At 39.0% G+C, this 27,152-nt stretch overlaps 5 protein-coding genes across 6 annotated transcripts; 2 read left to right on the top strand and 3 right to left on the bottom strand.

The window, feature by feature from the left end:
* Nucleotides 1-990: 990 nt before the first annotated feature.
* LOC137610077 (inward rectifier potassium channel 16-like) lies at nt 991-5,047 on the bottom strand. Its single transcript, XM_068337512.1, has 2 exons — nt 4,946-5,047; nt 991-2,243 (listed from the first exon to the last, which is right to left on the bottom strand). The coding sequence occupies exon 2, from the start codon at nt 2,215-2,217 to the stop codon at nt 1,069-1,071; it is 1,149 nt and encodes a 382-aa protein (XP_068193613.1). The 5' UTR covers nt 2,218-2,243; nt 4,946-5,047; the 3' UTR covers nt 991-1,068.
* A 2,856-nt stretch (nt 5,048-7,903) lies between these two features.
* On the top strand, nt 7,904-10,980 carry LOC137610327 (5-hydroxytryptamine receptor 3A-like). Its single transcript, XM_068337903.1, has 8 exons — nt 7,904-7,999; nt 8,499-8,543; nt 8,625-8,731; nt 8,835-9,004; nt 9,555-9,670; nt 9,913-10,123; nt 10,217-10,378; nt 10,504-10,980. The coding sequence occupies exons 1-8, from the start codon at nt 7,904-7,906 to the stop codon at nt 10,758-10,760; spliced, it is 1,164 nt and encodes a 387-aa protein (XP_068194004.1). The 3' UTR covers nt 10,761-10,980.
* A 472-nt stretch (nt 10,981-11,452) lies between these two features.
* Nucleotides 11,453-14,073, bottom strand: zgc:112148 (uncharacterized protein LOC550424 homolog). Of its 2 annotated transcripts, XM_068337274.1 has the most exons (7): nt 14,043-14,073; nt 13,787-13,854; nt 13,075-13,219; nt 12,763-12,852; nt 12,193-12,312; nt 11,979-12,107; nt 11,453-11,887 (listed from the first exon to the last, which is right to left on the bottom strand). In XM_068337274.1, the coding sequence occupies exons 1-7, from the start codon at nt 14,052-14,054 to the stop codon at nt 11,861-11,863; spliced, it is 591 nt and encodes a 196-aa protein (XP_068193375.1). In that variant the 5' UTR covers nt 14,055-14,073; the 3' UTR covers nt 11,453-11,860. The 2 variants fall into 2 exon arrangements, with proteins under 2 accessions (XP_068193375.1, XP_068193374.1); XM_068337273.1 differs by lacking the exon at nt 14,043-14,073 and having other exon boundaries at nt 13,787-14,016.
* Nucleotides 14,074-14,741: 668 nt separating this feature from the next.
* Nucleotides 14,742-17,420, bottom strand: otop2 (otopetrin 2). The gene is made up of 6 exons (XM_068337356.1): nt 17,025-17,420; nt 16,815-16,951; nt 16,657-16,715; nt 16,207-16,349; nt 15,280-16,127; nt 14,742-15,188 (listed from the first exon to the last, which is right to left on the bottom strand). Exons 1-6 carry the CDS (start codon nt 17,389-17,391, stop codon nt 15,018-15,020), a joined length of 1,725 nt encoding a protein of 574 aa, XP_068193457.1. The 5' UTR covers nt 17,392-17,420; the 3' UTR covers nt 14,742-15,017.
* A 2,546-nt stretch (nt 17,421-19,966) lies between these two features.
* On the top strand, nt 19,967-27,070 carry ush1ga (Usher syndrome 1Ga (autosomal recessive)). Its single transcript, XM_068337387.1, has 3 exons — nt 19,967-20,352; nt 23,169-23,622; nt 23,836-27,070. The coding sequence occupies exons 1-3, from the start codon at nt 20,189-20,191 to the stop codon at nt 24,634-24,636; spliced, it is 1,419 nt and encodes a 472-aa protein (XP_068193488.1). The 5' UTR covers nt 19,967-20,188; the 3' UTR covers nt 24,637-27,070.
* Nucleotides 27,071-27,152: the final 82 nt, after the last annotated feature.

Raw genomic sequence — 27,152 nt, 5'->3', positions numbered from 1 at the left:
GCGTCTCTTTGAGGGTTTGACTCCAGTGGGTTTTGACAGGAGACGAACCCGCTTGCTCTACGGCAAACTGGCAGCAGTGCCAAACGCCTCCGTGACAAACGTTCATGCGAGGTATGAAAGTAGACAAATGTGGGATAATTAGTATATTCGTCATCGTTAAGTAAATATAATTACAGCTGATTTGCCTCTAGGACCAAGGATGGCTTTCCAGAGTAGTTATTACTGCTGGAGTAATGTGAGTGTACTCAGTGTCCGCAGGGTGGCGCTGTAGTGCTACAGAGAGGATACACTGCAAAAGCCATGTGATGGCCCACATTAGTTTGTCTGTTAGTCCACAGAATGCCTCAGGTTGATTTTGACTTTATTTTTTGTAGCATTGGAACTTGGTTGAGGTCAAATTTGGTGGTGAATGCAGTTACAGATGTGGATTCTGGATCTCCTTTTTTCACTATTTTCAACATAATGACAGATGGCCTTTTGCAGAGGAAAACATACCCGTCAAAATAAAAATATCCAGGCATGGATAACTCATGATGGTCCAGCATTATGTGTAATTGGATCTGTAGGAGAGATTAAAATATGCATTTTGAGAGGCTTAGAGGTCACTGCTGCCAATATGTAGCTGAGATCACGCAGAGACAGAGTCTCTGAAGTGGTTTTCATGTGTCTGTGAAAGGCAAGAAGTTTTAAGTCCTGATGAAAAATAGATCTGGATCCTCCATTTTTCCTACTGAAATGATATATTTTTTAAAAGTCATAAACCCCTGAAGAGATCTAGGTTGTTGTTTTTTTTAAGTGACAGTCTTTCTTCTTGTGACCGGTTTTATCACTGTAATTGCATGTTTGCACACTTTAATGAGGACAATTAAACTTTTATCAGACTCACATTTATTGTTGTTTTTATTCCCACAAAGCAGAAAGAAAACATAAATTTTGTATATGACATTACAATCATAAATATATTTACAAGAACATGGGATAAGTCAAGCCTGTTGGTGGAAGGGTGGTTCTATAGCCAGAGTGGCCCTCACAGAAGGTCGGTGTCGTATCTGTTGAGTCTTGACGGAGCTACAAACAGGTTTGTTGCATGACCTCTCCGATGGCATCGAGATTCACCTGGCAGATGTCTCCATTTCTCTTGATCGATGGAAACCGTGAGTTGTGGGATTGACTTCGCTCTGCAGCACGTCTCCTCCTGTCAAACTCCTCTGCATTTAGCAGTGGCACTGGCACCCATGTGGTCTCATTGAACAGAGCGTAGTCTACCTTATAGCGCTTCTTGCCAACTTTCAGCATGTCCTGGAAGCGCTGACCCCAGCGAATGTCTGATGGTGTGTATGACGTTCGTGTCTGGTGGAGCATACCCGTTGAGTCGCCGGTATAGGTGAAAGACACCACCAGCTCAAAGTCATCCTCCAGCAGGTTTTCAGGGCTCAGGCAGTAGAGGGGGCTCCCGGGTTCCAGCTTATGAATAATGGTTGCTGGGGTGGCAAGGACAATATCTCGATTCTGGATGTCCAGGTCATTGTACGACAGCGCAATCGATCCCTGTGGTCGTTTCACACAACGCACCAGCACGGCCCTGGCAACGCCATCCAGGATGTGATTACCTCTCAGGTCTCCAAGTCTCCAGGACAGGCACAGAACCCCGTCTCGCTGGTTGACCACAGCACAGTTGCTAAAAACTACTGTTTGAGCTCTCTTACGGGCAGAAGCCATTTTAGCAATAACAATACCGATGATAATAGTGTCAAGGAGGCAACTGAATACATCGTGAACTGTCACCACCACGATGGCCACCATGCAGTTCTCGGTCATGCCCCTGAAACCATAACCAATAGTCGCCTGGGTTTCCATGGAGAACAGAAATGCACCAGCAAAGCCACGCACGTTTTCCACGCATGGTTTGTTATCTGCACTGCCGACATCTCCATGTACGTATGCAATGAGCCAATAACAGAGGCCAAAAGTGAGCCAAGAGAGAATGTAAGAGAGGGAAAAGATAAGGAGCATCACCCTCCAGCGGATTTCCACAAGAGTGGTGAAGATGTCCATCAGGAATGGACTCCATTCTCCTGGGGCCTTCTGGAAAATTACAGGGAATCTTCCATCTTTTTGCATGTACCGCAGTGGACTGGATCCATTTTGCTTGCCCAGCGTGTGGATAGTGGTGTAGTGGGTATCGATGATGACCTGCTCCTCCCTACGTGCGCTCATGATGACCAAAGCTGCCTTTTCGTCTCCTGGATAACGACAGATACATGATGGAGAATATATGTTAGAAAGACACTTTTGAGTTGAAGGTGAGGACTGTAGGGCAAGAGGGACAGGGCAGTACTCATTACATGTGACTAAAATGTAAAAGGGTCAGAGAGTTGTTTGTTAAGCTGAAGCCTTCATGTTTGAGCAAACAGCTCAGGTCAGACCAAGCCTCAGGCTATCAGCAGCAAATGACTTGAGCAGCGCTCTGCATGTGAAAAATGTACATGTCTTACAGGTTGATTATTTACCATGAGTTTTATTTTGCACTCCAAAAACACCTGTGCTATTAAAGCTCTCTAAAACCACTTAATGAGTTGCACCAAATGTAAGCATATTTATCCTTCCTTTGGCATGTTTTATTAAAAATACTCCAATGCTCACTAAGAGCTATATTAGTATTTGATACTCTTTAAAAGGGGTGGCAGCAGCTCAGTCTGCTAGGTCTTGGGTTGGGTATCGGAGGGTGTCCGGCTCAAAGCCCATGTAGATCAAAGATTGTAATATGGCAATTGAGAGGTGCCAGTTCACTGCCCGAGCACTGCCGAGGTGCCCCTGAGCAAGGCACCATCTCCTTTATAAGTTGCTCATTAGTTGCACCACAAAGGGGCTGCGCATCACTCTACTTCTCATTATGTGAATGCTTGCAGACCCTGTGTGTGTGTGTGTGTGTGTGTGTTTCTTCTTCATTTAAGCTAATATTACAAATGTGTTGTGTCGTGGAATCTGTGACAACATTTAAATTAACTTGATATTTCCGCACACTAAGTGTTCTATCATAACATGTAGTTTCTGTACAAACTACTTATTAAGTAACACAGTTGTGATGCTTCACGTAAGAGTGTTGACATTAGCAATATCAATCAATATTTAACTTTTATTTTTAGCTCTACCTGCTGTTCACATAATGCTTCACTTAATCTTGTCTTCTGTCACATCGCATCCACATCCTTTATTGTTTTTCAAAATTATTTTAGATCATTACCATTTTTTTTTCTTTTTCGCAAGGTCTATGCAGATGATGACGAACCTTTTGTCAGCATCCAATTGACACTTTAATCAGGTTTGCGGCCAAAAATTGTAAAATGAAAGTAAAATCTTCCACAGATGTCATGTAGTTTATATCACCTGTGTCTTTGACTCACAACTCAGAAGAAAGTATGTCTCGGTTAAATAATCAACACCTCCACCACAGTTATTAACCTCATTTAGTCCTCATGAGGGTAAATTATTATCTTCCAACCACCTCTAACAGCTTTCACCTCCGAATGTTACTTCAAATGTCAAACTTCAACCGTGCCCTCTTCTCTTCAGTAACAAATGACAAATTCAGGACGTTTGTTTTTATCAGTTTCATATCCTGAAAGTGTCTTAAAATGTCACTGATGAAAGGGAAGCAATCTGGTTTATGTATAAGCATGTACTGCTGATTAAACCCACTCGTATCTTGTACTTTCTTCCAAGAGGACTGCCACTCTTCTATCTACCGCTTTTATTGCATAATTGACTCCTCTGGGAACACATATATGATGTTTTTATCTTAGTTTATGATTAATGAGCTCTAATTTGTGTTGCTGAAATGATGTTACCCTAAGATCTGTGTTCCTGTCACTCAGATAAATGTTTGTCCAAATAAGACTTGACTGGAATTTGAATAGACAGACAGGCAGTAAACTGAATATGGACCCCGGACTGCTAACAGACCAGCTACAAGAGCACGTTAATCGTAGTTATACAAGTTTATGTTTCAATTATGGTAATAGAGGGGAAGGTGTAGAAATAATCAGAGAAACATCACAAGTCACCAGGTCAACATGATGTTCAGACTCATTATCAATTGTGTCACAGTTTTCAGGCAGTTTTAGCCTGATTTTGAGATCTGGGGCAAGGACAAGTTACAGGGCAAGAAGGTCAGTGCGGCGACCTGCGTGTTCAGCAACACAATGTCACAGAAAAGGTCACAAGGTCAGCCTCTGATGTTCACATGGTAATTATGTCAACTCATTTTCATTAATTTTGCTTGGTTGTTTAATCAGCGCTACTTTCATCATATTTTATCATCTCAAACTACTTATTTCTTTTTTAACTGTTTTTATGAACCAGTGATAGATTATGAGGTTGCTGCTATCTGAGGCATTATACATTCACTTCTATAAATGTCCACATATGACCCTAATCCTAATTTAAAATCTAAAATTGTATCTTTATGTGATTAATCATTAATCATATTAATATTAAACTAAATTCACTGCAAAACAGTTTTGGAGAACATATAAGAAGTTATACTATGGTGCTGACAGCTCAGTGGTTTCAGTTTGTACCACACATATACCTCTAGGCCTCAGTGCTTGTCAGGTGTCCGTTGGTTAAATTCCTGCTCTTAGCTTGTCTTAGCCCCCACCTCCCATCACTTTCTTATCCATTAAAGGCAAACAACCATGATATTTATTTCAGGTCTTAGCAATATTTAAAAAAAATCTGTCATGCTGCTCTAACATCCATATTTCCCAAATTTGGAATGAAAGAAGTAAATTTCTGAACTTCACAGCAACACAAATAAATATCTTGTCTTCATAGCAACACAAAAACAAATTTGTTTTCACCTCAGAATTGAAAAGTAAACTGTTAGAATTCTTGTTTATAAGGGAAAGAAGAACACATTTGTATATTTTAACATTCATCTTACCTTTTGGGTAGAGATTCGAGTTTGTCAGGTGTCGGATAAGCCCATCAGGTCTAGCAACATTAAACGATGTGTTACCTCAGTGGAAGTCACTTCTGTTTAGTTGGTTGTGGAGTATTAGGGGCTGGCTTGGTCCTGAGGCAAAGTCCCATTTTCCTCTGATACCACAGCAATCACTTCCCTCTTCCACCTTATTGGACAATCTTGAAGACTTTATGACCTGTGGAGTATTTCAGACCACCACCCCCTTCCTCCTCTTACTGTTTCTGGATGAAGAAACTGAAATGACATAACTAATTTCACCAAAAACAGCCTTCAATAGACTGATAGAAAAATGTTTTTGTTGTTTTGCAGAAATGTATATTTGAATTATCTTCCCTTGGATTCCCGTGATTCATTGAACAGAACGTTAACCTTTGGTCCATCGGGTGGATATATTGTCATTGGCACAAGGATGTTGTCTTAGGTGCCCTCACACTGCTTCTGATAAGAGCAGACTGATCACAGCTGGGCCGCTGGGACATGGTAACTTTTATTGCAGTCACAACATCTAAAACTGTTGTAAAAAGATCAGCAACACCAAAACAACCTCGTTGTGTTGTTAAAAATAGAACACGAGTGCCACTGATCACTGATTCATCCCGATTCAGCACATCTTGTTTTATAAGGCGTGTGAAGACAGAGATAACAGACATTCCTCTTAGAGATAAGAACAGTTTGTCAAGTACAAGTGGCAACTGTCTGATGACAAAGGAAATATTTTTACTTCCTTCAGTGGAAAGATACCCATGTGCAGGATGGTAGATTGATTGTTTTTTATTGATTTGTTCTGAATCATGTGCCCGTTGAATTACTTCCAATGACAGATTTGAATTAACAAAGCGAATGAAAAATCACCAGAATTCTGAATTAAAAGCCTGAAGCGGAAGAAAAGAGAGCTCCGCCCGTGTTTTCATTGATCACACTCTGTGAGTGATGGCAAGAAGAGGTCAAAGACAGCAGCTAGCAGGGTGAAGCCCTGAATCAGAAGCTTGAGAGAGTGCCACAAAACGTAGGAGGTGTTTGTGTTGATTCCCATCCAGATTTTGGATGTGTTACATAAAGAACTGAAGGAGTCCTTTGGATGTCAGATGAAACGTCCAGGTTTCCTACCAGTTCAGTTAACTTTATTCGACACAGAGATCAAGTGGAAGGTGTTTGATGTATTTTGGAGTAGAAGGGCAAACCTCAGCACTAGCTTACAGTAGTTAGGGTCAGTAAGGTCCAGTAGTACACAGTTGAGTACTACTACAAAATGTATAGCATACAGAGTGTCTGTATACTTCATAAAACACTACAGTGGAATGGAGATAAAAGCATCTGTTCACACTGCCATCAAATTTTATTACATCCTGCTTCAAAGCGGTAATTTATTGTAATTGTCAGCGTTCGTGTGTTCGTCCGTCCGTCCGTTACTCCACCAAATATCTTTGCAACCGTTGCACACACGAAGATGAAACAAAAAAAACACAAGGGCGGCAAAGGGGATGAAAGTGAGATGATGACCTCGACCTTGAGAAAACTAGGTCAAGATCAAATTTAAACTTTTTTACACTGAGGAACCGAATAAGATAGAAAGACAAGGGAGAAGGCCAGTGTGGGTAAAACCATAGATCAAAACTTGTGCTTTGATCTATTAAAGTAGGTGAGAGCACTAGCTTTGATCTTTGACCTATGCAAGTATGTTAGGGGTGTCGATGGATGTCGTAGTCTTTGACTGCCTTGGTTTTAGTTTGACGTTATGATTGGGTTTTTGCTACCTTTAAACTTTTGCAAATAAAAAGAGAGACGTGTTCCAGCAACCTCGCAACAGCAAAAAGAGCAGGTATTGAAAATGAATGAATGAATGGATAAATGAGTGGATGACTGAATGAATGAACATAAGAAAAAACATAGAAAATTAAAATGTAGCCATTAAAAATCAAAATAAATGTACAATTTTCTACAGACGTATATATACAGGTAGATCCTGTTCTTTTCTGTTTTTACTTTCTTACATTACATTACCATATGTTATATAACACGAACTGCTTTCTGTAATCTGCATATTACAAATATATTATGACACCTCCATCATACCTTCTATATGAAGTTGAAGAATAAAGAAAAAAAATGTTCAATAGTACAATCCATGTTAGATCCTAATTAACCTTATATAATCCAAATGGCTTGCGAGACACATTGTCAAAACGCAAAATAAAAACCTGAACTGAATATCCAGCTGTCAAAACAATGTGTTTTCAATACCTATTCTAGACCACACGAAAACCACAGCAAGTTCATCTTTGTCCCACATCCCTGTTTGGGCGCCGCGGCTTTTAAACTTCATCCTCAGCATTCAGCTCACTTTCCTGCATGCTCGCCGCAGTCCCATTGTAATGCTGAGTAGCATGGCCAGCTATAATGACAAATAGCAGCTGGAGCAACCTGGAACTTGAGGCAGATAACCAGACAGGCAGATTAATTGCATTTCTGTCCTGAGTGTGTACACAGGATTACAGTGTAATTAACCACGCACTGGTATCCTCGCACACTATTGTGTGTCATAGTCATATTGTCTTGTCTTGCCTCATGGACAATCTGTGGTTTAACGTCACTGACAGGTCTATTTAAATGTCACGTAGCAAACATGTAGGGACAGTAAAAATTGGCCTGCAGCTGTCAGTCAGCGTGTACTCACTAGTCATAGATCAATTTATTATTTTTCCTGTTGTCAGAAATGTTGAAATTTCCATCCTATCATCCATTGAAAGCAGCTTTTTTATTAAGTCTGCTAACAGCAGGTAAGTGCAACAAAACCCTGTTCTGAAAGGCAGTAGATAAGAGGAAGTATTTATGAAAATATTTTAACCTGATGCACATTTAGGTCTTATAGTCGGAGGTTCTAACTCCACCTGCAGAACCCGCCGGTGTCTGGCTGATATGCTGATAAAGAAACAGCCTTTGTCTCAGCCACAGGGTGAAAACTGCACCCATTTAGTTCATGTGCCATTCATGGAGTACCAAACTGTCTCAGTGGTAAGTATCACGGAATGCATTTTAAGGCTATTATTAATTTTTATAACAATTTGTAATATTTATTTATTGATGTATGTATTTAATTATTTAGGATGCTTACGGAGGAACTAGTGCAACGTGTGTTTTGATTTTTACTGATACAAATGTTTAACTCATCCAAGAGGACTTAAAAATATGATAACGTATTTTAGGGAAAATTTGTCTGTACTTAAAGAAAGCACAATTAAATTGAACAGCTGACGCATTCAGTGAGCAGAAAGGGTATGGAAAACCTTAATATAAGTAAAGTCAAACAGAAATCCCCATGTTATGCTGCAGTGTTTGTTGAGTTAATAAATATGTGTCATTATTTCTGTTGATGTTATCATAAGCGTGATCGATTTACACTTTAAAGGTATGAAACTCAGGTTAAATCTTTTTCATCTGAGAGGTAGTTTGCATTCTCTCACTTTAGTGATGGTCTTGCACCTTCAAATATTCCTTTTCTTTTCTTAAACAGGACACAAAGAACCTCCGCCTGATTGTTCGAATGCTAGCCGCACTTGTGAGCTTCAACTTCATTCTACATGCATAAAAAGAACAGAACATGTGTTTCAGTTGCACTCATTTTGATTTTAAACCACAGGAATGGAATGATCTTGATTTGAGCTGGAACAAATCAGATTACCAATATGATACAGTGATCCTGCCAGTAATGAAAGTCTGGACCCCAGAGCTGCATGTGACAAATGGGTCAGTCCAACCGTAACCATAATCATAGCATATGAGCTTCCAACTACCAGCACAAGTAACTATTTATAACATCATGCTGACAAATCTGTGGCTCTTTTTGTAGAATACTAACATCCATGAGGCACACCTCCCGTGATCTCCTGGCGTACTATGATGGTACAATCAAGCACAATGTCATCATAAACGCAGAAGTGAGCTGTGAAGTTGATCTGTTCAACTTCCCTTTTGCTGATGATGCCTGCCCCGTTGCAATCCAAGCCTGGACCATTGATGGTGAGCACAGCAATACCTTAGTACAATTTTTATACATGATTTAAGTCAATCCTTTTACAAACTATAGAAGAACAATGGAATTGATGAATATGGCAGGTTTAATTTTACAGTTGCACTTTTTAAAATAAATTTTATTCTTAATTACTTGCTTTAAAAACAAGTGTCAGAACATAAATCTGTAGGGGTAGACTGGCTGTTACTGTCACTAATACGTATTCACCTCACTGGGTTTAGTGTTCTTCTGCTAAGATGTTAAATGGGAGACAGCGGCCAGCTGGAGATGGAGGTGGATCATCACTGTGATGATGAAATATGCAGGATACTTCCTGGTTTAAAAACTTATGTGATGTTACACAAGAAAAAGCCAGCTGACCAAAATTTTGGGAAAAAAAATAGTTTTGCCTCCCTTAACCGTTGCCTTAGGCTGAACCAGCTATTATTATTACAGCATGCATACTTTGAAATACGGGTACTGTGGACATTTGCTTTTTGGAGAAGCTGTTACATTAATAAAGATAAATTGTCCATCATGTGTGTACTTTTCTGTTAGAATGTGGTATCGAGCTTGTGTTGGGTGATTTGTGGATGGTTGATGGAACCCATGGAGACTGGGAAACACAAGAAGTGGCCTACCAGCAACAGAGAGGTGACAGAAATTACATCCTGGTAGGTTCATGTGTGTTACTATCACAGTATTTAAGCTGGAAGACCAGATTATAACCTGTGCTCTCTGCTTACTAAAATTCTAGAGACTATTTCATTAAAATGAGGAAATAATTGATGAAAATAATGTTTTCTACTAATATGCATAAAGATTTGAATTTTTCTGCTTTCTTGTTTACAAGCTGAAACTTCTATATGTTAAAGTACTTTCTGTTTTGTCCTATGATTGTATTTGCCGTACTCAGGTGTCACTGAGGATCAAATATATCAACCCCTTCATAACCCTACTGCTGCCCAGTATTCTGATCATGTTGGCTGATGTGGTCAGCTTTGCTCTGCCGCTAGTAGGAGGTGAACGCAATTGCTTCAAGGTCACTCTGGTACTCAGCTTCACCATGTTCCTCGTCATCCTCAACGACGTGCTCCCAGGAGACAGCTTCTGCAGCCCCGTCATCCGTGAGTCAGCTTGCATGGAGTCTCAAACATGCTTGTGCTTTAATCTGGTTAATGGTCACAGTCCTAGTCACTAACCATTCCTCTGTGCTGCAGGAACCCACTTCTGTGTTTGTCTATCCTTCTTGGTGCTGAGCATGTTGGTGTCCATGATGCTGACCGGGTTGGCAAGTGATGGCAAATTCCTTTTCTGCTGGTGTGTCACAGGGAGAAAAAAACCAAAAGTCAAAACAAGCGATGAACAACAAGAGGTTGAGGGTGAGTAAGACTTGATCGTTTAAGAAATACTACTGTTGAGAGACGATTTTTTTTTTAAAACTCTGAATGACGGAGCTTCATGCTCACAATAACTCAAGTTCTCAACGTCACTTTATTTCCTACAGAAGTCAAACCTGACATAAGTGTCATTCAGCTGAATCCTTCTGACGAGAACAATCAAATGCTCCGTAAGTTGGTCGGCCTTCTGGAAGATCAAAAGACAGAGAAAAAGGACAGTCAGATATATTATAATCTTGCCAACAAATTGGATAAGATATTTTTCTTTCTCTATTTGATTCTTGGCACTGCATATTTTATTGCAATGTTATATGTGATGGTCAATTATGAATGTTCTGTAAACCACTTTGCTTTCTGGTACTAATAAAATGGATTGAATGTTAATGTGTGGCATTACCTTCCAAGAGCACCTCAGATCTTCTCTGAAAAATTATGTGCATGATTATTTTTTTTAACTGTAAATCTGTAGACCAACACTTTTTCAGCATACACTTGTTACATGCCTGTTAACTTTGTTTACCCGATGTGACATGTACATACAGTATAAAGTTTTATAGCCCTCTCTGGATGTCAAGTTAAAATGATTCACCCTATTTCTGATTATGAATGGAATAAAGACATTTTTGTATGTGACAGCATATGAAATGGTCATTTGTAATTGGGACAGGACGCCTCACTCTTCAGGACTTGAATGGAGCCGTCTTATACTGCATTACTGTACTCACAGAGGTGTTTCTGTACCTCTGCTGCCACCTAGTGGTTTAAATACTCAGTGCAGACAGACTGACGAATTAGAGCTGGGGAAGTTTAAAGTGTCTTGTGTTGAGTATTTCCATTTCATTTAGTTGCAGAAGGACGGCAGCTGTGTGATGTAGACTGAATATATTGATATGAGGAATTTTAAAACTTATTATAAAAGTATACATAAACATCCCATTGTTGTATTTATTTCTAAACTTTAATACACAGAATGTGTCAATATGACAGGATTGGTGTGGCAGGAACAACTAATCAAAAACAAACACATCCTGTAGAAAGAACTGTAATAAATATAATTTATTTGTTTGAGACAACAGTTCCCTGTCAGAGATCCTGACCCTTTTTACACAATGAAAACCAAGAATCCCTCAATATTTATAAACATTAAAACTATGAATGCTTGCTTGCTCTTCTTCCATCATACAACAAACATGTTTTAACAAAAGGACATTCTGAAAGCAGCACTATAAATTTAATGCTCATAACCCAAGTTTGAGAAAGTAAACAGTTTGTTACTTGGAAAAAAGATGAATATTCTTAGGAGTAATTATATTGTATTTTAAATGAAGCTTATCAGAAGAAACAACTCAGAAACATAAAAATGGTTTTAAAAGCTCTCCAAAAAGAGAAGCAACTTTCAACAGAAACCAAGTAGTTGTTCATTAATACATTTCACTCCAAGTGTTGATGCTTGTTTTCACAAACTCAAGAACGCTCAGTTTTCTTCAATACCTTTGGTCAAAAAAAAGAAAGACAGAAATCATTTCAAAACATAAAAGTTAGAATACATCATGTCATTATGAGAAAATTAAGTTTCACATACTTGATCAAAAATCTGGACATCCAGATAGTTCTTCACTACGCTCCTCAGGTTGGACTTTCTACCCACCATGCATCTGACATAACCATACAGGTTGGCCCATTGTAAAACCAAACCCATGAATACTACAACCTGCAAGGCAAAAAATCACCAACAACCAACAATTAGCAGCTAATTGGATTGAAATAAAATGAATTTACACAAATACTGAACTGACCAGCCATTTAATATTGAAAGAGAGGAGGGTGCTGAACAAAAAAACGACCCAGATGAAAGGGCACACGATGAGTCCGAGCCAGAAGACACTTGATTCGGCATTGGAGGTTGTCTTCCGACTCTGTCAAGGAGCCCAGAAAAAGAATTCATTACATGTTTTTCAAAAGACAATCTAAGAAAAAACCCCCCCAATGCTATCCTTTGGAAATCCATTTCCAATGTCCCCATTGTGGCGTTACAAAGACAGGACAATGCTGCTGTGTCACAGTATCTTCACTTGTGCAATAAGGTCAAGCAGCTACATTACACTATGATGGAGCTTAGCAAAAGTTACACTGACACTTAAAAATTGCTGCAAGGTATGGTTAGTGTATGTTATTGTATGTTATCTCAAACCCAGTCCCCCATTCATGAGTGTCGTGGAGTGCTGCTTAGAGAAGCAGGGTCACATTTAATAAGTAACATGATAACATGCAGAACACTGTTTGAAGTTGTCTTGCTGTTTCTGTAATTAATTTTCAGACATGTGTCTTCCATGAGAAAAAACTGCTTTGTTAAGATAACTTTTTACTTTGCTCGACTCAAAAAACCAGTGGCTTGTTCCATCTTCATCCACTTGATTCCACCACCGAAGGCCCACCAACAGTCGGCCAGATACATTCTGGGGTAAATAAAAAGATCAATGTTTGAAATCCTGGCGTATAGCAAAGTTTTGATTTATTTTCATCACAAGCATAAAATACATAATACCTTATTAACAGTAAATTGAATAGATGAGGTTTGGGACACTGGTTAAACAAATGCTAAAACAAGAAGTTCTTGATTGACTTGTTGATAACTATATTAGTCGCTGAATTGGTTAGACATAACCTGATCTCCCCACCTTGACAGTCCAAAAATCACATGACAGCAGGAGAATGATGGTGACCATGGAGGCAATGAAACGACTCCCCAGCAATTCACACACCAAGTACACCGCAATGGCACTTGTTCGGAAGAAGATATGGAAGAATGATGCCACAGGATGTCTGAAACGCAGATCGTTGGAAAGTTACACCCTGCCTGACTATAAAGAGGTAACTAATATTTCATTGGAGTGTCTTCAGTCGTGATTTGTCATGGCATCATTTGAGGAGCTCATGCAAAGTCATATCTATTTTCTATCCAGATCGCCTTCATTTTTTTGCCAATTTTTTTTGTATTAGCGATGCACAAATTGGGCCACTATGAAAACTCTTCTCCAGCAGGTCCCAATGATTCTCAGTGGAGTCGAGATCTGGACTGTGGGGTCAATCCATGTTTGGAAATGATGACCCTGAAACACTCGCAAACATTCTCAGCCTTGATGAATCAAAGCATTGTCATGTTGGAATATGCCTGTTCCATCAGGAAAGAAAAATCACTTGACTTGACTGTACCCAGTCCTTCATCATATTCAAGCAGCTGACCTTACCTATCAGACACATAACATCTGATCACCTGAAGCAACCACAGAACACAACACTTCCCCCACTAGACGGAAGAGAGCTTCAGGACTGGAGTCAATTCTGTTTTTAAAGCTGAAAGCTTAAAACAACAAAACCAGGAAACGTCACCTGATGTTGGACTTGCGTTTACTGACGTCATAGTCATCTTCACCAAAAAGAGGAGCTTCTTTGGAGTCCTGATAACATGAAGCACGCATGTACGTAAACGCAAAAACAACAACTGGACAAACACGTTTCCGGGGATTGATTTCAAAGTTTAACTCTTAAAACTCATGAATATTCATTCTGAAATACAGATAAGTTAAATTCAACTTGAAAACAAAAGTTGTTCGGCAGTAAACAAACAATATGTATAGTAACTTACCTGTCGCTGCATCTTGACACTTGACGTTGTATTTCCTGGTGACGTGTTAGAGATGCTGAAAACAGGTGCGTGCGGGAAGGACCCCAAGAAGGGGTGGCCGTAGCTCTGCCTGACTACAACGGGAGGACATTATAACTACCTACAGTAACTATAAGGCAAGTGACTATTTTAATATAGATCATGTGTCAATTTCTGTAGGCTTTTACTTACGTTTCGCATTACAAAAGAACAGTATGGCTGCAATTTACCCTTTATTGTCAGTTTCCTTTGCTACGGAGTTTTTTATTGACTCAGTTGATTGAACATTGTCATAAAGGTTTGAAAGACCAGCCTAAAGGCTAAGGTGGGTTATTGAAATGACAAAGACTTATTCAGTTAATTGTTTGAGTGTTTTCTTTTTTACTTTAAAGGATGATTCATTTTTAGGTGGTGACTAATTAATGATCAATTACCTCTTTAAGTTGTTATAAAACTTTTGCTAAAATAATCCATTTGACTTCATATCTTTACTGTGATTCTAGCAACATCGCTCTGTTGAGGCTAGTTTGGCCTTTACATAACATAGGAGTATTTTTTGTTATTAATATTAGATTACTAACTCAACAATGTCAACAACAAATAGAAATTATATGTTCTAATATTTGAGGACACGATGAATAATTCTCTTACACTCAGCTTGTGACATGACTTGTCTTTATTTTATGCATACAGATACCTAACCATAAAATCATCCATGCAAATTTGCTCAACTTTGAGCTATTTTTAAAACATCTTTAAGTAATTTTTTAAAAATACATTTACATTGTAAAATATATAGGCTATAAAGACAGCATGGAAAAGATGATGTTTGTTTATATTTACTTTACAAATGTATGGTGAAGTAACAGGTATTTATCAAAAGTAACAACATTTTGTTATTTAAAATTACAGAAAATCTTGACAGTTGGCCGTAGACAGACGCTTGATCCTACAATCTTATGCAGCCACAAAAACTTCAAACAAACTGGCAACAGAATGCATTCGGTAAAAGATGCCAAAGGGAAGTCCAATATTCACAACAGCAGCCCACATATTAAAATTATAAAATTGAGTTTCACTGTCATGGTCAAACTGAGGACGGGCACCGAAGGCTGGAATTATCCACAGCTGTCAATGAGAGAAACAAGGGAACAAGTTCAGTATTTATTTAGCTTGAATAAAAGGTGAAATGGAGAACATGATTTAGAATGATACTCACAATAATGTTACCCAGCAGTAGAAATGCAGAGACCTCCTTCAGCACCCGTCTCTTCCACGATATTTTGGGTTTATGATCAGCCATATGGCTGTGATGTCTTTCTGGGACCACAGGACTCTGCTTTGTGTCCATGTCTGACCCATCTATTGTGTACAGGTCTTTGCCCGGCTGCAGCACATATGGATTTGCAACCACAGTAACCACTGTTTCCACTTCATGGAAGGGCTCCCGATGCAGTCCTTCGATTATGAAAAAGTTCTGCAGGCCCAGTTGGAGCACCATCAAGATGGCGCCGGTCAGATTGAGCCTGTTCAGGTGACCTTTGGCTCCAGTTGCAACCATGGCCACTATACTGAAATAGCTGATGATGATTTGTCCCAGTGAGGCTCCCAGCAGCAACCCCACATCCAGATTTCGGGTAGGGTTTTTGTCCGATAAGTGTTCCCTGTGATCCACTTTAAAGATGACACCACCAATCACTGTTGCCACTGACATCAGGACCAATATCACTATATTTGTGGTAAAATGCATCATCACTGCTCTGTCTCTGTCATCGTCATCACTATCATCATTTTGCATTTCCATCTCATATACAATAAAGGTTGCCAGGCCTGCCACCACTAAAAGAATCCCTATCACAGGTCCGACAATGAACTGCTTCAGGCGAAATTTGAAGTGATGATGGGCGTGCTCATCAAGAACTCTACCAACATTTTTCCACAAGACGTAGGCCATGGCAGAAGCGAAGAGGCTATACTCGATATTGAAAGGGTACAGGTAGTAGTAGGCCTCCTTGAAGAATTTACATGAAGTGTGGCTACACTTGCACTTGTCGTCTCCGAAACCCGCTGTAAGATATAAGACAGGTGAGCGTTATGTTGTGTGCTATTGACTGACCTTTTCTTATTGCTTTATCTGTTTGCTTACCTTTTTCAATATATTCATCTCTTCCAACAGTTTTACTGGTGTTGTCTGGATATTCTGGGATTGTTGTTTGGTGAACGGATTCCTCAGTGACTGCAGTCATCCACACGACTAGATTTGTGGAGAGGGTGAGCATCAGCCCACAGCTGAAGTGACAGGAGATGATGATCAGGGCAGTGATTGGAAAATACCAGAAATTTAGTGCATGTTAGATTTTATGGACAAAGCTGCTCTTTAAGTTAGAGTTAAAGCAATTGGTCTATACTTAGTCATTTTCAGAAACACAACCAGCTTAATTTAGAATAATAAGCACACCGCCACTAAATATACTTATTTTTCATTTTTTTCAATTTTAATGTTTAAAGGGAAGGATTAAGTTTGTAAAAGTGATGGGACCAGAGAAAAGATGTTCATAAAGACTGTGACAGTGTAAAAAAACTTCAATTCACCTACCGTGTAATGTTCCTTTGTATCTGTACACAGTCCTTAGAATGGATCCAAAAGAAGTATGTCTGTAAATTGATTGGATATTATTTTTAACATTTTGCAATTAAAAAAATACATTTCCAAATTTTTTTCAATCAACATTTTTTGAGGGGGGTGATGGGTACCTGCACAACTATAAAAACAACTTGCACCACAGGGAATGCGACCTTGACAGCAGAATCACAGTGGAGGTATCCCACGTAGCTGGCTATCTTGAAAATATCCATTATAATACTGAGAATTCCAAAGAGCACAAGTCCTCCTGAGGGATAAAGACAAGCTAAGTAAGTTCAAATCAAAATCTTAATTCTAAAGCAAGTACAACTTTGACTTACCTCTGAGCCATATAGGTCCAGCATGGGAATCCTTATAATTACCAGTATCCTTCTTGGCTGTGTAGACAACATAGTAAATCATCCATATAGAGGTGAGAAGGACTACGATGATTTGAAAAACTTGCAGGTCAGGACCACTAATGTCAACTTCAGTGCTGGCGATGCCACTGGACAGTGCACACCCCAAGATCAAAATGTTGACACAAATGACCCCAGACAACATCCATCCCCAGTTTCGGGAGTGCTCTTTCTTGGCTCCGCCTGTAGATTCATTCAGGTCGGATTCACCTGGGCTCTCCACTCGGCCTGATGTGCTGAGGTTGTTGGACAGGTGGGCTTCCTCTGTCTCTATGTCTTTGGCCATCATCCTGCATGGTTGACAAGAACTGCCATTAATCAGATACTTGTTTGATAGAGAGAACAAGTGTTCAAACACATGGTTCCTCTCTCCAAGATCTCTTCTCAAATGAGATAGGTGCTGTATCTGTCTGAAACATTACCGGTTGAGAAGCTACACCCTCTCCTAAGCTCCCTTTAAAGACAGATCCCGCCCAAAGTCATATCTTTTGAATTGGCAGAGAATCAACATAATTGTCACCCTGTTGGTGCTACACAAAAGACCAGCTTCAGATGTACAAATGGTGTTAATTTTCTTGTTTTGGCAAGTATTGCCTATAATAAACAGCCCTGCTTAGCAAGACTCACGAAAAATGCTTACAAGACTTTTTTTCATCTTTAATAGCACCAGGGTTAACTCCAAAAATGTTTATCAGTTCTGTAATGTAATATTACAATGTAAAATTGGCTCGTAGAATGCCAAAACTGAGCTCTTACGCCAATTGAACAAAGCTGTGACCTTCACTGAAAGAAGAAAAGGATTCAAGATGCATGTAAGCCTACCTGCTCTAGTGTGATCCTGTGGAGGAATCTGAGCTGTCATGGCTTTTATATGCCTTTGGAAACACTGTAGGCTGTACTGTACAAAGTCATAAATGTCAATAAATCTGTTATGAATAACACATATTATCACCAAACACATCATGTTTAGATCAAAATATTCTTGTAAAGTTCAATAGAGGTTTCCACGAAACCTTGTATTTCCATGATTTACAAGCTAAATGAAACCTGTTCTTTTTCCGATTAACAGCATTTTTAAAAACAGTTTTAACACCATGTTCAGAAGACATGTACTGTATGCATAACCCAAGGGAGAAAAAAAAGCAATGTCATCAAAAACACATTTTCATGATCTTTTTGGTTTGAACCGTCTTTATCCTGTGCAATGCAAGCCCACGTTTTTTTTGCAGCAGTATCCATTTGTCCAGTTTTTTACTACAGTGCTTGAAGGGAGTAATTGTATTTATTTAATACAGTTCAATGCTCATTCAAGATGTGTGTCGGCATATTTGCTCTGCAAACCACCTGAGGTGCAGTTCATGCAAAGCCTGGCCACCATCTACGTCCATTGTTCTTTGGGTTATTGTACCTGAAAATGTCAGTCTCAGGTGTGGTTATGCTATTCATATCTGTACAAATTTAAACATTATTCAAATGGGTAAGGCCAAGCTGCAGTGGGTTTATTATTGCAGAAGTACATGCTACTTAATAAAGACCTTTTTGTTTCCCAATGCACCCTATTAGTCATGGAAACTATGGTTTACTGAAAAGAATGTGTTCGAACAAAGTCACCAGTGTCACTTTCCTTCTTCCTTGTTAGTCACATGCACACATCTCCAGTAATACTAATTCTCACATTTCTGCTCATAATTTCCTGTTCATGCAGATTCTCATGTTTGCAGGTTTAATGCAGTCATTCAACATAAAGTTATAAATAGTTCCATCTGAAGTGCATGGAATTAAAATATACATTGGATAAATACTCCAATTACCATTGCTTGCCCTATATGAGACTTTACCAGTGCTGCAAACCCACACATTAGAAGGAAATTGAGAGACACATTTTTTTGGTATCCTGCAGGACCTGCAGTCACTAGCAGGTAGATTACAGTCAAGAATCGTGCATTTCACAAAGCTGTACTTTTATTGGTTCCTCCTGGTTGAAACCATATCTAATAGGTCTACATCAGTATTTACACTCCTTATTGCTGATACTTTTCAAATATATAATGAAAAAAATGATTCTATTGTTATTCTTGCTTCATATTTATTCATAAACGATTTTGTATTAAGTACCTTATAATACGTTAAAAGCAAAAAACATTTTTGTGCATCAAAATAGATTTAAAATGCTATTTGGGTGAATTTCACAATCCTTCAGGACACACATTTTGTTAAAATATGCGTTACTTGCAGTTTTACCACGGAGAAAATTCTTACTGAATAAAACGGCATGAAAAAGAACAATAATGGGTGAAAATGTACACCTGAACCCCGTGAATAGTGATGGACTGTAACAGAACGCACGGTTAGAGACCAACACAGAACAGTGAGTGTATGAGAACAAATTAACTGATTAATCTTCTGCTTGTTTTTTCCCTCTCTTTTATTGGATTAATCAAGATCTTTTGAGGGATTTTAATGTAAATACCACAAACGGAGCCAGTCTAATCCACGTCTCAAATATGTTGAATTGCGTTTACTTATCGATCAGACATTGCTTTTATTTTTAGATTATGCACATTGATCAGAAGGAAATCGGTGCAGTCAGTTTTTTCAGTCAGTCAAAAAAAATTTTTTTTCTGCCCGTTGATCAGGAACAGAACGAGGACAGATAAAATGAAATAAAATAAAAATGTAATATAATGATGCTTAGAATATGTGAGTTGTAGAGTGCGACAAAGTGTGTTTCCTTAAAGTGGGAACAAAATCCTGGAGGCATTTTACATGAAAAAAGAAAACTTCAAATTTAAGTTCAGTTCGTTATTAGCTCCCTATTAATAGCTGGGACTCATATCGTATCCATGTTATGGATCGCTCGGGAACCCAGGCTTGATTCCCGGTCCACCTCAGCCACCGGGAGCACTGTTACGCACGCGTTGCGCGTCTTGGCGTCCCTGGATACCATCTGTCCGTCGCTCCTCCGCTGAGAGTGGCTGCGACTGGACTGCGGGACACTTGGGCTGATCTCTGTAGCCGCATGACGACGGCGATGTGGTTGTTGCTAAAAAGCAATGGAATCGAGCAGGGTGGGTTAATTCTTCACCATGAATGACAGGTACCACAAGGCGGCCCGGGACGGCCACCTGGACCTGCTAAAGGAGGCGACTCGGAGGGATCTCAACGCGCCGGATGAGGATGGCATGACACCGACGTTATGGGCGGCTTATCATGGCAACCTGGAGGCTCTGCGACTGATCGTGGCCAGGGGGTGGGTAGAAAGCATCCTTCATACAGAGTTTGTCCGTCATGTTGGAGACAAGTATTTGTAGAGCAGAAATGGAATTATTTGGCAGTCTGTCCTTTTATTCCAAATGAGTTTTAATGTGATAGACAAAACAAGGCAAGTAATCTCCACATTATCAAGGAGTGAGATGGGGAAAGGTTAATAAAATATTTTTTTAAATATATTATCTAATTAAAGCTTTCTTTTTCGTCAAAATTATTCATAGATCAGCTGCTAAAAGCAATATTTATTAACTATTCAGCTAGGTACTGGGGTATTTCTGCAAAAAGTATTTTCTAATATGTATCATGGTAAGCTCAATGCGTAAAAGGGATAAATCAATCATCCTGGAAATGTTAAGTTAACTTTGTAAATTTATGAATACTAATATCTCATAGCAGGCCAGTGTGGCCAAGCCTTTTATGGCAAAAGGTGATGTGATGCCCTCCCCTGTGCAACTGGAAAGTTATGAAGTCTATGAAATATAACCCATAAAATAAAATTCATTCCCAGAAGACAAACAATATTAAAGACAGCTTCACAATGCCTTGCTTTGACTGATTATTACAGAAAGGCAAAAAGTTCATCGTTACATAATTACCTGTTTCATTCTATCATCACAAGAAAATGATAATTTATCAAATTAATGATAAGTAACAAAAGTTTAGGAGGAAATAAGCTTTGAAAGCTGGCTTTGTTTCAGCTAACACGAGTGGGTTTCATGGAGAGCTGAGACTAGGAAACACACAGCAACTGATTCCTCATTCTTTCTGGTTGACCTGTTTTGCTTGTCAGCCAGAAAAATGGGCCCATTATGATTCTCCTCAACAGACACTTTAGAGAGGCACTGCATGTTTCATTGGTAGTTTATCGAGTGACTAACAATGAAACTGATCAAAAGTTAAAGGCATTTATTCTTTTTGTTTCCTTAAAATGCACAGGTGACAAAGCAAAGAAGGCCTCCAGTGCTGTATGGTAATGTTAAATTCAGTATTTCCCATGGAATAAGTTCAAACAACGCTTTGGAGGTGTCCATCCACCTAGAATACATTCCTCTATTGATAACACAAAATATGAACCTCACATTGACATGAGGTACTAAAATTACACATTAACAGCTGCCATAATGTTTCACAGAGGCACCAAACTTGTGGGCCCTCATTTAAAACTGCTTGACAATTTCATGGGAAAGATGTCAAGCAGGGCTATACTTGGCTGGTAAACTGCACCAGGCAGCTTGCCTTGACATTAAACTGTCATAATGCCATAATTTGATAAAGAATAGCGGAGGGATAAGTGGGTAGACCTATCAGCACAGTGGTCAGCATTTTATGAGGACAGACATAAATTGTGAGGCATTAAACTATCACATCAGATGAACTCCTGCAGCGAGCATATTGAATAATCTGAAGATGATAAATTCATCGAATGAAACAGCTAATTGCTGTTTATTTTTTGATGTCAGATTATATCATTTTATGTTCCTCACTGTCCATCTTGCTGGTGACCTTACATAAACTCTTTTTCTGTATGTACAAAAAGAGGCAGGGAGCTACAATCAGAGTGGAACCTGGCTAATTACTGGCCAGGTTGACTCTAGTAGATCTAACACACAATTCCTTGTGAAAACCTTACAAGACAATCTATCAATAATACATTTGCACTTCGACAGTGGTTTCACATCCATGGTATCAAATGTTCACCAGTCTTTACGTGACCACACTGGTAGATGTGGAAAAGACTCCAGGGAGGTGTGCAAACATTTACTCTTTGCAAAACCAATCAAAGGAATTAAAAATAAAAATAAATTGAAGTAGGAATAGAAGTTAATACTTCATTACTCATTTTAAGTTCTGGTTGCTATACATAAGCTGTGTATCATAAGTAGATATTTCCTTTGGGTGCTTTTGATTATTAAAATTGTATGGTATTGATTAATATAGAATATAGTTTTAATTCTGAGTAAACAAATTAGTTTTCATAAATTTGCATACCAGTATAGTAATGGGAAAGAAAAGTAAGAAACTCCACACATCCTCCAACCTGCCATTATACTGAATGTTTTGACTTTAGGAATTCAGCGTGACATCACTAGTCATGCACAGTGGTTCCTTTGGAACAAGGCGCGACCTTTTTGGTCTCCCCTGAAACTGGATACAGGTTGTGTAGCAGTAGTGCTGGCAAGCCTGTGGTCATGTTACAAATCAGCAGCAACAGTGCAGCACTCATAGAGTTAACCCTTAGGTCATACGTATGACAGTAAATTCCTTTTCAACAATTTAAATCAAAGCAACGGACGTTTGTGATTGGTCAAAACCTTTTAAAATGTTATGTACATGACCTGCAGTTGAATTTATGAAAGAAGAATTTGGTGTTTAGACTAATTTAGACTGTACACAAGAGGGAAAACCTCAACCAAGACACTTTCAAAGCAGACCACATCCCCATAAAATGACTACTCAACCAGGAACATGTATCATTAGAATCTGCCATTAGCTTCATTAGTGGTTCAATAGATATTCTAGAAAAAAAATGTTTTACCAGTGATGGTGATTTCTTCAGTGGTTCCCAATTTCTTGCAAATCCATCAATTATTTTATGTGTAAAAGTCTGGAAAGCTCAGCATTCGAATACTCCAAACTGTACCCATTTATCCAGATCCACTTCTAAATGCTTTATGTTCTTCCCCATTATACATAAACCTGCAACCAGGTTACCTGAAAATCTCTCTCACCATTTGTTTGGGGAAACCCTGTTAAAATCTGTTTGAATACATATAATATCCTTTCTTTGGCCCACAGAGGAAACCCTGATAAATGTGACATATGGGGGAACACACCGCTCCACCTAGCAGCCGCCAACGGACACCACAATTGTCTTTTCTTCCTGGTGTCTTTCGGTGCCAACATATGGTGCCTGGACAATGACTACCACACTCCATTGGACATGGCTGCCATGAAGAATCACATGGATTGTGTCCGCTACCTGGATGCCGTTGCTGCCAAGCAGACGGGCCTCAATGCCAAACTGGTCAGCAAACTGAAGGACCGGGCATTTCGAGATGCTGAGCGGCGAATCAAAGAGTGTGCAAAGATGCAGAAGAAACACCACAAACGCATGGAGCGGAAGTTTCATAAAGACGTATCTGAGGCATCTGCCTCAGATGTCATGAGCATGTCCAGTTACACCAGCAGCTCAATAAGCCACAAGCTGCGCAACTATAATACAGCCAATGTCAGTGTGCCATACTCGCAGGTCAGACGATTTTGTCTATCTTTTAATGTCCATGTTTGCTTTGAATTCTTGTATGTTCAAATTACAGAACTTGCTATTTACAAAGACTTTTGAAGTCCTGTTTACACTATATACTATATACTATACTGGTATTATTTTGAAAATATAGTTAGGCTAGTTCTACAATCTCACTTGCAATTATGCCTAATTGTTGCTTTCTGTACACCCTGCTAGGCTACTCTCCATGCCACAAACCGAGGGAAGGCAAAGATACAGAAGAAACTAGAGAGGAGGAAACAAGGAGATGGAACCTTTAAAATCTATGAAGATGGGAGGAAGAGTGTGCGTTCCCTCTCTGGACTTCAGCTGAGCAATGATGTTATGTTTGTAAAACAGGGCACTTACATTAATCCAAAAGACCGCGGATACCGCAATGTTCGCGACATGTTCCCTAGAGACAATTATGATGCCATTTCACGTGCCATGAGCGAGCCAGACCTCCACGGGCCTGATGTGGATTACTCTGAAATTAGCACAGACTCAGGACATGATTCCCTGTTCAACCGGCCAGGTCTGGGCACCATGGTTTTTAGGAGGAACTATGTAAGTGGGGGAATGTTTGATTTGGGTAGTCGGGATGAAGTCAACGTGGACCAGCCAGACAGTGATGTGCGTTTACACAGTCGGCTGCAGCAATACCTTAGTCCAGATGCAGACAGCATCGGCAGTGCACACAGCCTACAGGAAAGAAACATGGAAGAGCTACCTTGGGAAGACATTGAATTAGGGCTGGATGATGATGATGAACCTGAAAATAGCTCTCTGGAGGTCTTTCTAGCCTCACAGAGCATGAGGGAGTTTTTCTCCATCTTCAAGAGGGAGAAGATTGACCTTGAAGCACTGTTGCTGTGCTCTGACCAAGACCTTAAGAGTATCCATATCCCCTTAGGACCAAGGAAAAAGATCTTAGATGCCTGCAAGAGACGACTTGAGACCATAGAGGACCCGGAATGTATTGAGGACACAGACCTGTGAGTAATAAGGAGTTATAGAGGATATATTGTCTGTTGAGCCTCTTCACATCTTCACTCTGCCTGGCAGATAATAAAAGTAGTTGTGTACAACCCTCCTACTGGTTGTTCAGCCAGCCTTAAAGGTCACTGAAGCCTTTAGGAGTGAATGTCACATACGGACAGGAAGATTTAACCATCTATTGTATCTTTCACAGTGCCTCAGTGGCAATAAAGCAGAAGGGACTCTGTCAAGATGAATATGTCAAGCAAGTAATGAGTGTGAGACAAAGGTACAAACGGGATTGTTTTACATTATCTTGATAACCTCGTTGGTCTTGTTATGATTTGTGAAAATATCTGCAAACATTTGAATGAGTTCCTTGCACAACATATTTTAAAGGGTTGCTTACATTTTTTTGAAGTACAATTGTATGCAATGCTCATTTATGGCCAGTGTACTATGGACAGTCAATGTTGGCTGTACATAGTACGCAATACAGAAGTACCTCATGTAAGTCTAACAAAATGGAACTATCTAAAGACTATCAGTGTGCAGTCTCACTCTATGCCATGTGTCATAGCTAACAGCGTTGACTGCCCTTGTGGGTTATATCCCATCCCCTCATGTGCCTGCATTTTTCATTGACCTTTACTAGGTCAAATGTTCGAGAACCAGTTCTCATTTACAAACTTTTGTGCCTGTTTGTGTATTTGCGTCTTTTGTAATGAACTTCATAACCCACTGTGTACTTTGGCATATTTTTACCATATGTTTACATACAATTGGCAACGCCAGTCCAAGTGTGGCTCACTGGCAATGCAGGCCAATCCATTAAGATTATTGTTCTGAATTACAGTATTTTCTGGACTATAAGGCCCACTGGACTATAGGGCGCACCTTCAATGAATGGCCTATTTTAAAACTTATTCCATATATAAGGCACAATGGATTATAAGGCGCATTGTTGGTTTTTGAGAAAATTAAAAGCTTTTAGGTGCGCCTTATAGTGCGTAAAATACTGTACTGATTGGCGAACTATGTGAAATCACAGTATCATTAGATGTTTTTGTAAACACAAAATGAAATAGTGCAGTAATATTGTATGTTGTATATTTTGCATGCTCAGGCCATATACTAGAAGATTTACATACAACCGTCATATAGGACATGTCAGTTTTGGCTTTATGACAGGCCAACTGTTTGTATAGATTTTTAGATAGATGGATATTAGATATAGACAAATATTCTTATTTACACTGCTAACTTTTAATTAATAGTAATTTTTAATACTATTTAGTAAATTACTTTTTACTGATGTATTCAGATTATTTTCTTATTGCAGTAATTTAAAAGACACTTAGGTTGTGTCTTGGTCATGTTTCTGGGACTTATGGTTTGATGACTGTCTAGAATTACCGGTACATGGATATAACACCCTAATTATTTAGGATTCTGATATTTCTTAGACTTAATGGTTAAATTGTTATCTTTTAGGTTTTCATCTGAAGAGGCAAGCTCAACTGTTCCATATACAGTATATAGTTGTGGTCACACCCAGTGTACATGCTCACATTTTGGAAGATATGGTAGTGTTATTGGTTCCTGTTCAAGAGTTCAGTCTTGGTGATGTCATTCTTTATTTCGTGGCTCATGATTTTGAGTCCAGCATGAAAGGCTTTCTGTCAAACTGTGATTATTATGTTGGGAGATCCTGGGCTTTGAGGTTTGTGCCTACTATTGTATAACATAGCACCCTTCACATTTAGCTGCCATCAAAAAATATATAGAAACAAATAGAAAAAAAAAAAAAATTAAATATGGATGTTTATGTGTGAAATATTTTAACAATAATTTCATAAAATATGAATGTGGTTACATAATTAAAATTATTTAGAATTTCTAGTTTGGTTGTTAACTTTATTGGAGTGGTATTTTAACTCTTTAGCCCTAATACAAAATAAAAGAGTAATAAAAATATGAACGTTAATGACTATTTAGATAAATGAAGTTCTACTCATTCAGATTGTAGCCAATTTGCACAGTTGTATACGGTATACACAGCTTTTACGGATCAATGATCATCCTGTCTGTTTACAAAGACACCGTAAACACTGTCGCTGTGTGACAGATGAACAGGAAGTGGAAAATATTTGTTTTGCCACTTTTAGTAATTGTGATGACCCTCGTGCTGATGTCTGTCTTTCCTTTGTGTTGCATGACATGGAGTCAGGAAGTTGTGTTGTAGATAAACGACCTTGTCTAGAGGAAACACTGTCAAATTCTTTTACATGGGTTCTTCAGCAGCACCATCTAGCTACATACTAAACTGGTGATACTATGCAGATGTTTAACTAATTAATTTGCCTTGTTGTTTTCCAGAGCATGTAAATTCATGAAAGCTAGGTTTTTAACATGGACAGAATAAAAAGAAGGATGTTTATTCCCTGTCTGACTCCTTTGTAATGCATTAGTCATTTCCTCCCTTCGTGTGTGTAATCTGCTGTATCTAAAGCTTAGTGCCAGAAGAGCGAAGAGTA

The sequence above is a fragment of the Antennarius striatus genome, chromosome 16 (genome assembly GCF_040054535.1).
Source record: "Antennarius striatus isolate MH-2024 chromosome 16, ASM4005453v1, whole genome shotgun sequence".
NCBI classification, from domain to species: Eukaryota; Metazoa; Chordata; class Actinopteri; order Lophiiformes; family Antennariidae; genus Antennarius; species Antennarius striatus.
The sequence above is the reverse complement of the archived record's forward strand: the minus strand, read 5'-3'. Positions and strand labels throughout refer to the sequence as shown.